A 12,994-nucleotide genomic window follows, 5' to 3' on the forward strand; every position below is an offset into this window, starting at 1 on the left:
CTGGAGAACTGCCTGTGGAGACCCTGAATGCCTCCTTACCCTCCACCATAAGGCCAGCTTCCCCAGTTGCCAGATCTCCAAAGCAGCCTGTGCGTGGCTACCGCCGTGGGGCCGTGGGTGGCACTTTTGACCGCTTGCACAATGCCCACAAAGTGTTGCTCAGTATTGCATGTGTACTGGCCCAGGAGCAGCTTGTGGTGGGAGTAGCAGACAAAGATCTGTTGAAGAGTGAGTGAGAGGGACCCTGGATTAGGGCAATGGAGGACACCCATTAAGTTTGCTTGGCTCCCCCAACGTCAAGATCAAGGAAGGGTAGGGCCACTTCTTACCATTATGAAATGCCACAATGCCCGCCACTGTTCTTGCGATGGGACTTAGTTAGATGAATACATGTGGTATTCTTAGTGTGGGGGTCAGTCACCTTTACTGAAGTTAGAACTCCCGAAATGGGAACCAGTGAAGTGATCAGCTCTGAGTGTGAAACACTGAGAATACATGTACAGGACGTGAGTGTGGGTGACTAAGGATAAGGTAGTTCTCCACCTAGTGGATACCTCTGGTACTGCTTCTCTGTAGTCATGTTTTGGTGGCTTGTTTTCTGGGTACATGGCAGCCCTTGCAGTGTCTGCTGCTTGTTTATTTCTTCCCCTTTGTTGCCCTCGCCCCCCAGAACTGTTCCAGTTTCACCTTTTCTTGCTGCCACTGCTTGGGGGGGGATTTCAGTACCTAGGGTTGTTCTTTCCCAAATAGGCCAGCGTGTCTACGCCAGTGGAAAGATCTCACTGGTGTTCTTGGCTCCTTCTCCAGGCAAGCTGCTCCCTGAGCTGCTCCAGCCTTATGCAGAGCGTGTGGACCATCTGAGTGAGTTCCTGGTGGACATCAAGCCCTCCCTGACTTTTGATATCGTCCCCCTGCTGGACCCCTATGGGCCTGCTGGGTCTGACCCTACCTTGGAGTTCCTGGTGGTCAGCGAGGAGACCTACCGTGGGGGGATGGCCGTCAACCGCTTCCGCCTTGAGAATGTAACCCCTGAAGGAGACCGCCAGAGGGAATGGGAGGGGGAGGCCTGTTGGAAGTACTGTGGCCCCAGGGCAGGGCAGGGAGGGTTCAGGAAAAGCCAAAAGGAACTTGTCTTTGGCATTGGAGGAGGAGAGGAGTAGGTAAATAGAGGGCAGGTTGGGGCTCCAGATTCATCTCCCCCTTTTTTAAAAAAGATTTATTTATTTATTTATTATGTATACAACATTCTGCCTCCATATATGCCTGCAAGCCAGAAGAGCACACTAGATCTCATTATAGGTGGTTGTGAGCCACACCACATGGTTGCTGGGAATTGAACTCAGGACCTCCGGAAGAGCAGCCAGTTCTCTTAACCTCTGAGCCATCTCTCCAGCCCCTCATCCCCCTTTCTCTTACTCCTTTTACCTCAGGGCAAGGAGGAACTTGCCTTATACCAGATACAGCTGCTGAAGGACCAAAGTCATGGTGAAAATGAAGAGGACAAGGTCAGCTCCTCCAGCTTCCGTCAGCGGATTCTGGGAAACCTGCTTCAGCCTCCGGATGTAAGCCTGCCTGCCTACCTTCCTTCCTCTTCACTGAATGCACATGTTGGAAATGCTGGAGGATAGAAACAGGCTCGCTATTGGAAGTGTGAGCTTGAACTCCCTGGTAACTCAGATCTCACTTTCCTATCTCCAGCAGAGGCCAGAGCTCCCATCTGGGCTCTATGTGCTCGGGCTGACAGGCATCAGTGGCTCTGGGAAAAGCTCAGTAGCTCAGCGGTTGAAGAACCTGGGAGCATATGTCATTGACAGTGACCTTCTAGGCCATCGGGCCTATGCTCCCGGGGGCCCTGCCTACCAGCCTGTGGTGGAGGCCTTTGGAGCAGGTACTGACTGACTGTGGGGGTGGACTGAGGTGAGAAGATGGCCTGGCCCCTTGCTTAGCCTCCTTCCTTGTCACCCAGATATTCTTCATAAAGATGGAACCATCAATAGAAAGGTCCTGGGCAGCCGGGTGTTTGGCAACAAGGTAAACGTACACACACCTCTTCAAGAGTTCTGTAGCTGCTGCCAGATCCATGCAGATTCAGTGGACTCCCTGGCCTGGCACAGGAAGTCCATTTCTGCTCATCTTCTCCCAGCCTCCACTTCCCAGGCTGATGTATTTCTCAGGGATGCTAATCTCTCCCCACTCTCTTTGTCCCCTCCCCAGAAGCAGCTGAAGATCCTCACAGATATTGTATGGCCAGTTATCGCAAAGCTGGCCCGAGAGGAGATGGATTTGGCTGTGGCTAAGGGTGAGTGGGAGGGACGGTGGGAGCAGCCAGTGTGGGTAGGTTAAGCAGCAACTCCGGTTGGGACCTTCCTCGGCCCCAGAGGGACCATTCACGTTTGGTGTGCTGACAGGTAGCAAGTGTCAAGGTGCTGCTGGTAATGACTAGGGTTTCCCCACAGGAAAGTCTGTGTGTGTGATAGATGCTGCTGTGCTGCTGGAAGCCGGCTGGCAGAACATGGTGCACGAGGTGTGGACCATTGTCATCCCTGAGACTGAGGTATCTGGACCCTACTCTACCCCGTCTGAGCCCACTGCAGACAGTTCCCTGCTCTGATCCAGTAGACAGAGCTGGGATCCTTCCTGATCAGTGTGTCGTCCGTGCCCAGGCTGTACGCCGCATTGTTGAGAGGGATGGACTGAGTGAGGCAGCAGCTCAGAGCCGCTTGCAGAGCCAGATGAGCGGGCAGCAGCTGGTAGAGCAGAGCCATGTGGTCCTGAGCACCTTGTGGGAACCACAAGTCACACAGCGACAGGTTGGTGCAGAGGGGAAGTGGTGGGAGGGGAGGTCTAGTGCTTGTCTCCCTGACCCTGTCCTTTCTTCTACATTCTGGACTGGCCAAAGGTGGAAAAGGCCTGGAATCTTCTACAGAAGCGCCTCTCTAAGACCCACCAGGCCAAGAACTGACAATGGATTTTCTGTGGCACCAAACTGGCCCCTGGAACTAACAAATCCAGCGGTGAGGAAGAATGGGGGCCTCCATGTTCACCCTATGGCTGGCCTAAGGGGCTTCAAGCTAAGCTGTGCAGGACACAGAAGCCTGGAAGTCTGCCTAGAATGCTGGAATTTGGCCAGCAGTGAGGATGTACCCAATAGGGGAGCAGTCCCCTCTAGGGTTCTGTCCCCTTTAGTGGTGGATGTGTGTGTCTGCCTGCTGTTGATGGGTTGTGGCAAACACTGGACCCAGTAACCGAATTAAAGATGTTTCCAAGGCTGCCTGTGTGGTTTCTCCTTCCTGCTCCAGCGCCTCTTTGGATTCTAAGGCTCCACATTCGGGGCAAGGCTTGAGTTGGAATACTGGGGTTAAGTGTGGCCTTTGAGGCTAGCCAGACCGAAGTCAGCCTGTCAGTGGCTAGCGATGTGCTCAGTGTGTTAGACTTTACTATTGTTCTGCCTATAAGCCTAACTTCAAAGCCTCTTTACAAGGTTTAATTAAACAAGCGCCATGTCAGACACCAGCTGGGTGTTGGGTGGTGGTGTTCTCTCATTGAATCAGATCATGTGACACGGAAAGTTCTTGACCCCGCTGTGGTTGCCAGCCCCATCAGCCGTGCGCGTGCGTACACGGTGTCACACTGTTCAGACGCTTTTTTGTGAGTGGTGCTGGAGCTCTCACGGGTTCTACCACCGAATTAGTACACTTCTATCCCTTTTGACAATCCTTTTGAGAGGGATTTGTTGAACAGAAAATTGTTGCCATTCTAGATTCTCATTTGGAGGCGAGCAGGACACACGGCTGTTTACTTTGCCTGTATTAATGGGAGTTGGTCAGGTTTAGGCAACGCCAGCAGGCATTTAATAACTGGAGCCGCGCAAGCGCAGCACTTTCGTCCCGCCCACGACTGCAATTGCGGATTGGTGGGCTGGATCACGTGATCGAGCCTCGCCTCTTTCCGGAGGCTGGGGGCCAGTCTGTAGGCTTGTTTCCGGTTCGGTAGGTCCACGATGACGGAGCCGGGCGCCTCTCCCGAAGACCCTTGGGTCAAGGCAAGCTCCGCGGACGCGCACGCCGGCGAGGGGAGGGCGGGTCGGGCTCGTGCACGTAGGGGTTCCGGAAGACGCGGGGCTCCCCAACTATCCCCAGATTCTCCCTTGCTGTCCGGGCCCCGGGGCTGCAGAGAAGACAGCTCTCACCCGGCGTGTGCCAAGGTGGGGAGACAAATGAGGCGTATGTGCGGGGGTACAAGGGGGACGTGCCTGGGAGGTGGGGCAGGAACTGCAGGGATCATACAGAGGGGGCGGCGCCCCTGCGGCCTAGCCAGGCTTGGCTTTGGGAGAGCCATTCAGCGGTCCCCGCACCCGTGGTACATGCATCAGCGGGTTGCATGTGCCTTTTCCTAGAGGCAAAGGCCTGACAGTCTTCTCCCTTGCTTGATGCTGCAGGTCGAGTATGCGTACAGTGACAACAGCCTGGACCCTGGTGAGTGCCTTCTCCACCGTCTTCGCGTCAGGAATGACCCGTTTCAGCTTTGTAGATCTTTGTGGTCTTGCCAGCCACACCTGAGCACAGTCCACTGTCACTGTGCCAAGGTCCTGGCTTGAGAAGTGAGGGAGGAGCTGAAGGATAGGCAGGAAGCAACCATGGGTCACACCTGGTTTCTTTGCCTTAGAACGGGAAATGATGGAAATAATGACAGCTGGTCATGTTCATTGCTTCCAGATGCCCTCTTGTGAGCCAGAAATTAGTCCTGTGGGTAGTGTAGACACTAGAAACAGGAGCATTGCAGCATGAATGGCCCGGGGCGGTCAGCTTTAGAGTTGAGGGGGAGAGGTCAGCATTTGAAGCCATTGTGTCCATAGGTGACTAGGAGCCTGACAATGTTCCCCACGCCATAGTGATTGGGGCCTCTTTCTTCCAGGGCTTTTTGTAGAGAGCACCCACAAGGGGAGTGTAGTGTCCAGAGCTAATAGCATCGGCTCCACCAGTGCCTCCTCCGTCCCCAACACAGGTAGGCAGCAACATACTCCCCACAGACCTCGGGAGACAGAGCTATGCCATCATCTTAGCCTTTCCTAAATAGGGAGCTCCACTGTCCGCATCGGGAGGCGGGAGCAGTGCCAAGCCTGAGTCTCACTGTCTTTCACCTCATCCAAGATACTAGGTTCTTTGTATTCACCATCTCTGGGCGCCAAGGTTTCAACTAGGGAAAAGTGGGCTTGCTGGACTCAGTGGACCCTGAACTGACCCAGTGGACCCTGAACTGACCTGTCCCTGCCTCCATCTCTGAGTCTAGATGATGAGGACAGTGATTATCAGCAGCAGTCCTACAAGGAGTCCTACAAAGACCGGAGGCGGCGTGCACACACTCAAGCTGAACAGAAAAGGAGGGATGCCATCAAGGTGACTGGGGGCGGGGAGGGTTGTACCCCAGGCAGCAAGGGAGAACTCTGCATGGTTCTTACTCACCCTGCCCTGTCCCTTTTAGCCCCAGGAGTCTGCAGGAAGAGGGGGCTGGGCTAGTCCTGTGCCTGTAAGGCTTTCCTCCAGCCCTCTGTGCTTTGAGTTTCCGAGCATGGAATCACAAGTTTGTGCTAGCCTGGCTTCTTCCTGAGTTCAGAAACCTGTTTCCTTGCTGTTTCCACAGAGAGGCTATGATGATCTTCAGACCATCGTCCCTACCTGCCAGCAGCAGGACTTCTCCATTGGCTCCCAAAAACTCAGCAAAGCCATTGTTCTACAGAAGAGTATGGCCAGGGCGACAGGGCAGGGGTAGTAGGTAGTAGTAGTGACTGGGAGTGGCTGGTACCTGGTCTGACCCAGGTGGGGTGGCTGTAATGGGAAAGTTGGGTTATAGGGGATGAGGGAACAAAATGAGCCAGCCTCCTGCTTCAGACTTCCTGTTCCCAACCCCTCTCTTGGCCCCACTCCAGCCATCGACTACATCCAGTTTTTACACAAGGAGAAGAAAAAGCAGGAGGAGGAGGTATCTACACTGCGCAAAGATGTCACAGCCCTGAAGATAATGAAAGTGTAAGGGGGTGCTAAAGTCAGCCCCAGCCCTCTTCTCTCTTGTTCAAAGCCTATATCAGAGAATGCATGTAGGTAACACCGACTCCGAGGTAGTTGCTGTAAGGCAGGACTATATCCCCATTAGCCTTTTACATACAGCAGGCAAACAGGAAGTGAACACCTGTCAGGTTAACAAGGAGTAGGTTGCAGGGGGTCACAGTTCTGACTTAGTGTTCAGCTGATGTTGACTGCATCCCCATAGCCTCTAGTAATACTCTTTTGGGGTGGCCACTGGGTCATCCCGCCATATGGCTCAGGTTGGTGGGGCTGCTGTTGCACCTCAGCTCTGTGTGCTTGTATGCTTCCAGGAACTATGAGCAAATTGTGAAGGCACATCAGGACAACCCTCATGAGGGAGAGGACCAGGTCTCTGACCAGGTCAAGTTCAACGTGTTTCAAGGCATCATGGACTCCCTGTTCCAGTCTTTCAATGCCTCTATCTCTGTGGCCAGCTTCCAGGAGCTGTCAGCTTGTGTCTTCAGCTGGATTGAGGAACACTGTGAGCCACAGGTATGTTGCAGCAAGGGTCATGGGGTCTGAGGTTCTCTTACTACCTCCAAGCAAAGTGGTCCAAGCCATTCAGAAAAGCAGTGGAGTTGCCTTTGGGATCCTAAATGGTGTCTGCAAAGTTTAGTATTGTTTCTCTTTGTTGCCTAGCCCTGTAAAGATCTCACTTGGCAGCCATGATGTGATCCCTCAGTGCCAGGTCTAGCTTTGGCCCACACCATTAGTGACTCATTAGCCACTCTACTTTGTGGCTGTCCTGTATGGAAGCCAGCAGCAGTTACTGAAAGTTTCTAGAAACATGCAGATTACAGGACACCCCCACCCCATTGTAGACCCAGGGCTTTTTATTGTGCTGTCTTCTGCACTTGAGGCCTGGCTGGTTTTTCTCAGATTTCTCCTTTTATGTTAATCAACATTTTCATTGTGAAATACTTTAAACACTGTAACAGTGAACACCCATATCCATCACATCACTTACACCAATGACATATTCATCTGTGTTCCTGTCTTGTTTCAGGAATATTTGAAAATTAAAAGGAGGCAACAGTTCATCGTGGGTTCCCCTCCCCCTTAAAACAAACCACATTTTACGTACATTCAGTGTTTTGCTTGCACACATCTATGCATCCCGTGTGTGTTCCTGATGCCAGAGACCACAAGAGGGCACTGGATCTCTGCAACTGGAGTTCAGGGGGTTGGGAGCCATCGTGTGGGTGCTAGGAACAAGGCCTGGGTCCTCTACAAGAGCAGCAAGTACTCTAACCAATGAGCTATCTGTCTCTCTAACACTACCCCCCGCCCCCCCCCCCCACACACACACACCTTGTTTAGTGTGCAAGAGCACACAGGGAGAGGTCAGAGGACAACTTTTTAGTCAGCTCTTTCCTTCCACTTCTTTGTGAGCTCGAGGGAGATGGAACCTCGGTCACCAGGCTTGCACAGTCAGAGGCTTCTTTGGCTGAGCCCTTCACCAGCCCCTTTCTCTGAGTGCTGGGAAGTACTCCACCAAGCTGACTGTCTAGCCCTTAGGGGACTGTTTCAAGAGCGTGCTTGGGCTAGGCAGGCATCTTAAAGGCCCATTCTATCACCCGACCATTCTTCCCTAGACTCTACGAGAAATTGTGATTGGCGTCCTACATCAGCTGAAAACCCAACTCTACTGACGGCTCCCGGAAACCTGCAGGGCAGAGGCCTTCAGTCTGTCTGGCCATGGAACTGCTGGGCCTACAAGACTGGACTGCAACACCTCACACCGGTCAGCTGGTTTCTACTTGGTGTTTGGTTTGCCCGACCCCACTTCAGCTTCAGTGAGGCTGAGTTCTGTGGAAGCTTCTCATTAATTTATTATATTGCCCACAATGTTGACCCACCCCACATTCCCCTTCCTTGGAAAAAGTCTTTAGGACAAGAGTCTGTTCAGGGAACCTCACAGAACCCCTGGACCTTCAGCCCTTTCTCTGAACATAGGGTTTATGCTCACAATCTACATATATAATTTGGAAATTGTTTGCCTCTGCTTGATCTCTTGGGCAACACTTGGCTCAAGTTTGGGTATTTTGGCAGTTTTTGACTTGGAAAAAAAGGAAAAGAAATAGCCCCATGGCCAGGAAGGGTAAAAGGCCACTTTGTTTCTATGCTAGGGCTGTGTGGTCAGTACTAAGTAAGGCCAGGGCTTTCTAGCCAGCTCAGGGTAAGGCTGCCAGGTTCCTGCTGTCCCCTCATATTCAACCATACTATGTTTGGTAGAGGAAGCAATGTCCTGTCAGTTCCTGCCCTGTCTCTTCCCAAAGGCAGGTGCCTCACAGAATTACATATTTGTTCTCTAAATATCAACAGTATATTTTTGTTATATGTAGTTTCCCAAAGTTCTATCTGGACCTCCAAAGCACCCCAGCTTTTCCTGTGTAATGTATCTATCTGTATACCTCCCATACTTCTAGGACTTGGGAGTAGATACAGAAGGTGCTCAGGTCATTTGGGGTAGGCCTGGGTAGGACTTGGGATTCTCAAATGTTAGTGTGTGACCACATTTCTGTACTTCTCTCCCCCGTGTTCCCTGTTGCCTTCCCCAGGTTTGATATCTGGGAGGTTTGATAATCCAGAGGAAATTAAGTATTTTTATAACAAATTATATTACAATAAATATTCCAGATACTTTCCTTGAAGGTTGTGAAGTCCTTTGTAGAGGCCTTTGTGACATGGACAACAAAACGGACATGACCATCTCTTTCTAATCACCAGCTTTGTACTTCCCTCCCCACCACTCAAGGTGGAGAGCAGCAAGAACAGTTAGAAGGCCTCCTCAACAAGGCAGCCAGCCCAGGACATCTGCTCCCAGTCCCCAAGGGCCCCTCAGGGGTCTGGGAGTCTGACATTATAATCTTCATCTGTCTCTATCCCAACTTCCTCCTGTGGGACAAGGGGAAAATGGAGGAGTCTGCTGGGCAAAGATCCCAGGGGAGCAAGAGAAAAAGTCACTTACAAAGAACTGTTTCTTGCTCTTGGGGTATCCTTCGAGGATTGCATCACACAGCTCGGTGGTCTGACAAGAAACGAAGCCCTTTCAGATGGGCAGGAGCAGTACAGGCACTGCCTGCTGGATCATTTTGCACAGAAACTTCCCTGGTGATTGGCACCCCCACACTTCCAAAGCCACCCTGGGGTTCTCACTCACCATTCTCTTCCGCTTCCTCCACTCCTTACAATACTTCTGCCTGTCTTTGTATACCTGCAAAGAAGAAACATGACGGTTGGTGCGCCCCATCTTCACTCCAGACCCGCCCAGGCAGCCTCCAGCCCCCCAGCTCACCTCCTCTTTCTCTTCTGGGGTGACATGGTTGGTGGCTGCTTTGATGTTCTCCAGCCTCTCTGTGTAGTGAGCACACTCCTTCTTTAACTCCTGGATCTCTTTCTGCATCTCCGGAGTGGTCAGTGCACTTGTTAATCCCTTCAGCTCTGAAAACACGTGCCCCAGAGTTAGCAGGTCTGAGGGAGGAAGGGATTCTGTTTCGCCCAGCAGGTGCTTCCCAGAGGTGGGAGATCAGCTTCCATCTTGCTCTGGGACCTCTCCAGAACAGGAGTCCACATTCTGGAGAAGCTCAAGACAAAGGCTTACAGCATGATGAGTTTGTTTTCTGTGTTCTTTCCTACTCCATCTAAAAGCAACAATGGTGTGTAAAGTTGAGCAGACTGATGTACCGGTCATTAAAGAAGTGGAAAGGCAGTGGCTTGCCTGCCTTGCCCTTTTATACACAAAAGCCATAAGTAATTGTGCACTTCAATGCAATAGCTAGGCACCTGGCAAAGGAGGCCTGGTTGCAATAAGACGTTGCAGACATGGAACCACTCTGTTCGCAATTTGTGACCTCCAAACCATGGCACCTTGGAAGGGGTTCCCAGCCTTACCAGCCTCCATGTGGCGGCAGCTTTGCTGTAAGCTCTGCACCTTGGCAGTGAGGGCCACAATTTTGGCATCCAGGCTGTGGAGGTCAGCATCATTCACTGTGTCACACTGGTCCTGCCGGCCAAGAGGAGAGAAATACAAGTGAGTTCATGTCAGGCACAAAGATAAACAAAAACTGAAATGCAATGCCTGTCCTCAGGACCTTCTAGGCTGGCAAAAAAATAAATAAGACAGAAATGTAAGGCTGAGTGTGATGGTCCATGCCTGTAATCCCAGCACTCAGGACACAAGGTGGATTTGAGTTTGAGGGAGGCCTGGACTATATAGTGAGTTCCAGGATAGCCAAGGCTGTGTGGAGAGACCATGTCTCAAAAAACAAAACAAAACAAAACAAAACAAAACAAAACACCACACACACACACACACACACACACACACACAAATAGGAAATATATTTCCATTCAGTGCTAAAATCGCTCATCGTCTAAAGTAAGGAAGCTACATTCCTTCTGAAGTAGAGAAACATCTCCAGTGGAAGAGGCTCCTTCCTTGAGAGGTACTGCTAGGAGAAGGCCGCCGGGGATCAACAGGAGCCTCATCAGCTGAGGCTGGAGAGTAGCTTAGAAGATGGGAACGCCAGACCAAGTCGTCTGGACTGCACACTTAGGTGAATCTGAACAGGAGCCACTGGTCAAATCCTTCATGGGAAAAAAATTGCAGCCATGTCGATTCAGTTATATCTGCTAGGGTTGCTCTTGTTTTGCAGAGCTGAGTAGACGAAATGCCTCAGAAGGTCTGAAAATACAGTGGAGCCCCTGAGCCCCTTGATATGCATTTAGATAGATCATTCTGGCTACAATATCCAAGATGAGATTGGTTAGGGAGCAGCGAAGACAAGTCAGAGTCAATAGAGAAAAATCTTGAGCCAGCCTGGGAATGCAGACACTCGTAAACTCAGCACTCAGGAGGCTGAGGAAAGAGCGAGGTCGAGGCCAGCCTGGGCTACATAGTGAGACTCAGTCTCAACCCTTTGCCCTCCAAAAAAGGGGGTGGGTCGGGGGAATCAGATATACTGTCAGACATATGAGGGAAAAGAAACCAAGAACTGAGGAAAAGTAGTTCCCCTAGAAAAGAACGCTAGAAGCCAGTCTGCCGGGAGAAGCGGGGAGGGAGGAATTAAGCATTCTACTTTGGCCATATTGATACTGATACTTAATATTTGAGAGGCATCCAGAGAGAAGTCTGGGTGGGAGAATACAAATTTGATGCGTTTGGGGTAGTGGGCAGTGGAAGAAGAAAAAGCATTTTTCTGGGTGGGGCTAGACGATGATATTAAGATCTTCCACGCAGAAATGAGGCTGGGAGTAGGAACAAGCCAGGGTCTTCTGTCTGTCCATTCCTCCAATGAACGCTGACCAGGTGTGATCACAGGCAGCATGTACCTGATTTAACACTGTCTGAAGCCCTTTTACGGCACGGGCTAGGTTAATTTCGTGAGGTGCCTCCAAACACTCCTAACTAGTTAAATGCTGGGAGTTGATTCACTCTGACAGGTTCTCAGGTGGACGCTAATGCGGGAGGGCTAATCTGCGGGAGTTCTCACCTGATCGGCAAAATAAATTTTCTGCTTGCCATACGTCTTCTCTTTGATCTTGCCTTGCTGGGCCAGCTGATCCAGAGCCTTCACCACCGCCTGGCCGAGGGGAGGGTGGAGCAATGAGATTTCTGCTGGTGACAGGGAAAAGGGGACCCAAGCCTGATAAGGGAGTTCGGCGGGGAGGGAACCCCCCCCAAAGTGGGGGTGTCTCACCGCCTTGCCCAGTCCATGGTCCTTCTGCAGGTTTCCGAACACGTCCTGGGCGCTGTAGGGCCGGTTTTGTTCCTGCAGGTACCTCAGGATGGTCCCGGGGGCTGCGGGAGACGAGGTAGGAGACGAGGTCACTCCTGAACCCCTCGCCCGCTCCCCTCCCGGGCCCTGTGGGCGCCGCCGTTACCTCCGGCTGCAGCCTCGGCCCGGCTTTTACTCATGGCCTTTCCCGCCACCAAACTCAAGGCCGCCGTCCGGTTGGTTGCTCCGGGAGACACCTCCTTCCGGTGAAGGTCTTAGCGCTGATTGGCTGCGGGAGAAGTCTTCCGGAAAGGCGCCCGAACCTTCCGGGGCCCCGTAGCTCCCGCAGCGGCGGTCTAGCAGCTTAGCGCTCGGGCTTGGCGACAGGTCGGGGGCCAGCTCCCGGGCCGTCCGCGCTGGCTGCGGTGAGCGGCCCCTTCCACCTTCAGCCGCGGGGTGAGCGCTCGTGGCCTTGAGCTAGGCCCAGGCGGTGCGGGGACGGGAAGACACCTGAGGGTCCCACCTCCCGGGCCGCTCAATGTCACAGGGCTGGTCACCCGGGAGCGCGGCTCTTCCCGGGGAAGGAGGGCCCGCGGGTACTCAAGCACTCTCACCACGCCCGTTCCCGTGTGTCGCACATAGGGGGCGCTCGACACCAGCTGTGGTTTCAACCCCCCAAAAGACGGTTGGGAGCAGAGGCTACTCAAGCCTAGCCACAGGCTTGATCGAAGTCGCCGGTTAGCCCAGGCAGGCACACCTGACAGGTGCTTTCCATTCCTGACCACAGGGGCCAGTCCGGTGGAGCCTGAAATAAGTATTTCTAGTTTCTGAGGTCTGCCGAAGGTGAAGAGCAGCTGTCCTTGCAGCTCCGAGTCCCGTAGAAGGGCGCACAGCATTAACTTTTCAGGCCTTCTGCTACCTAAAATTCAATTAGCCTTTGTTCAGAACATGTTGTCTCTGTTTAAGGGGCAATGTTAATTTAAAATGGAGCCGGGCATTGGTGGCGCACGTCTTTAATTCCAGCACTCGGGAGGCATAAGCAGGAGGATCTCTGTGAGTTTGAGGCCAGTCTAGGCTTGTTGCACAGAAAAACCCTGTCTCGGAAAAAAAAAAAAAAAAAAGAATTAAAACTGGAATGAGGCTGGAGAGATGGCTTTTAAGAGCACTTGCTTTTCTTGCAGAGGACTTTGG

General features: G+C 52.3%; 3 protein-coding genes across 6 annotated transcripts in view; 2 read left to right on the forward strand and 1 right to left on the reverse strand.

The window, feature by feature from the left end:
- The window catches only part of Coasy (Coenzyme A synthase), a 4,206-nt gene extending 935 nt beyond the window's left edge, over window positions 1–3,271 (forward strand). For 2 of the 3 annotated variants that reach the window (XM_036195965.1, XM_036195967.1), the window contains 9 exons: window positions 1–228; window positions 808–1,022; window positions 1,431–1,562; window positions 1,699–1,888; window positions 1,967–2,031; window positions 2,215–2,299; window positions 2,457–2,554; window positions 2,664–2,810; window positions 2,900–3,271. The exon at window positions 1–228 is cut by the window's left edge. In XM_036195965.1, the coding sequence (XP_036051858.1) occupies window positions 1–228; window positions 808–1,022; window positions 1,431–1,562; window positions 1,699–1,888; window positions 1,967–2,031; window positions 2,215–2,299; window positions 2,457–2,554; window positions 2,664–2,810; window positions 2,900–2,962 (1,223 nt within the window). In that variant the 3' untranslated portion in view covers window positions 2,963–3,271. The remainder of the gene's footprint in view (window positions 229–807; window positions 1,023–1,430; window positions 1,563–1,698; window positions 1,889–1,966; window positions 2,032–2,214; window positions 2,300–2,456; window positions 2,555–2,663; window positions 2,811–2,899) is intronic. The other variant, XM_036195966.1, reaches the window with a different exon arrangement.
- A 395-nt stretch (window positions 3,272–3,666) lies between these two features.
- Window positions 3,667–8,737, forward strand: Mlx (MAX dimerization protein MLX). Of its 2 annotated transcripts, none has more exons than XM_036197787.1 (8): window positions 3,667–4,204; window positions 4,439–4,475; window positions 4,915–5,004; window positions 5,290–5,396; window positions 5,641–5,740; window positions 5,927–6,026; window positions 6,374–6,575; window positions 7,679–8,737. In XM_036197787.1, exons 1-8 carry the CDS (start codon window positions 4,001–4,003, stop codon window positions 7,733–7,735), a joined length of 897 nt encoding a protein of 298 aa, XP_036053680.1. In that variant the 5' UTR covers window positions 3,667–4,000; the 3' UTR covers window positions 7,736–8,737. The 2 variants fall into 2 exon arrangements, with proteins under 2 accessions (XP_036053680.1, XP_036053681.1); XM_036197788.1 differs by having other exon boundaries at window positions 3,900–4,042.
- LOC118590009 (PSMC3 interacting protein) lies at window positions 8,670–12,177 on the reverse strand. The gene is made up of 8 exons (XM_036197789.1): window positions 11,970–12,177; window positions 11,786–11,886; window positions 11,579–11,668; window positions 9,978–10,089; window positions 9,382–9,527; window positions 9,247–9,300; window positions 9,055–9,114; window positions 8,670–8,981 (listed from the first exon to the last, which is right to left on the reverse strand). The coding sequence occupies exons 1-8, from the start codon at window positions 12,001–12,003 to the stop codon at window positions 8,925–8,927; spliced, it is 654 nt and encodes a 217-aa protein (XP_036053682.1). The 5' UTR covers window positions 12,004–12,177; the 3' UTR covers window positions 8,670–8,924.
- Between the last annotated feature and the right edge of the window lie 817 nt (window positions 12,178–12,994).

Source organism: Onychomys torridus, chromosome 8, assembly GCF_903995425.1.
Source record: "Onychomys torridus chromosome 8, mOncTor1.1, whole genome shotgun sequence".
Lineage (NCBI taxonomy): Eukaryota > Metazoa > Chordata > Mammalia > Rodentia > Cricetidae > Onychomys > Onychomys torridus.

What these genes read in the sequence shown, in the direction of transcription:
- Mlx (XM_036197787.1), top strand. Translation starts at nt 4,001, where the DNA reads ATGACGGAGCCGGGCGCCTCTCCCGAAGACCCTTGGGTCAAGGCAAGC. An exon ending in TGACAACAGCCTGGACCCTG is followed by an intron (nt 4,476 to 4,914) that starts GTGAGTGCCTTC and finishes TCTTTCTTCCAG; the next exon opens with GGCTTTTTGTAGAGAGCACC. An exon ending in AGGAACACTGTGAGCCACAG is followed by an intron (nt 6,576 to 7,678) that starts GTATGTTGCAGC and finishes ATTCTTCCCTAG; the next exon opens with ACTCTACGAGAAATTGTGAT.
- LOC118590009 (XM_036197789.1), bottom strand. Translation starts at nt 12,003, where the DNA reads ATGAGTAAAAGCCGGGCCGAGGCTGCAGCCGGAG. An exon ending in AAATTTATTTTGCCGATCAG is followed by an intron (nt 10,090 to 11,578) that starts GTGAGAACTCCC and finishes CTTGGCCGGCAG; the next exon opens with GACCAGTGTGACACAGTGAA. An exon ending in AGAGCAAGAAACAGTTCTTT is followed by an intron (nt 8,982 to 9,054) that starts GTAAGTGACTTT and finishes CTTGTCCCACAG; the next exon opens with GAGGAAGTTGGGATAGAGAC.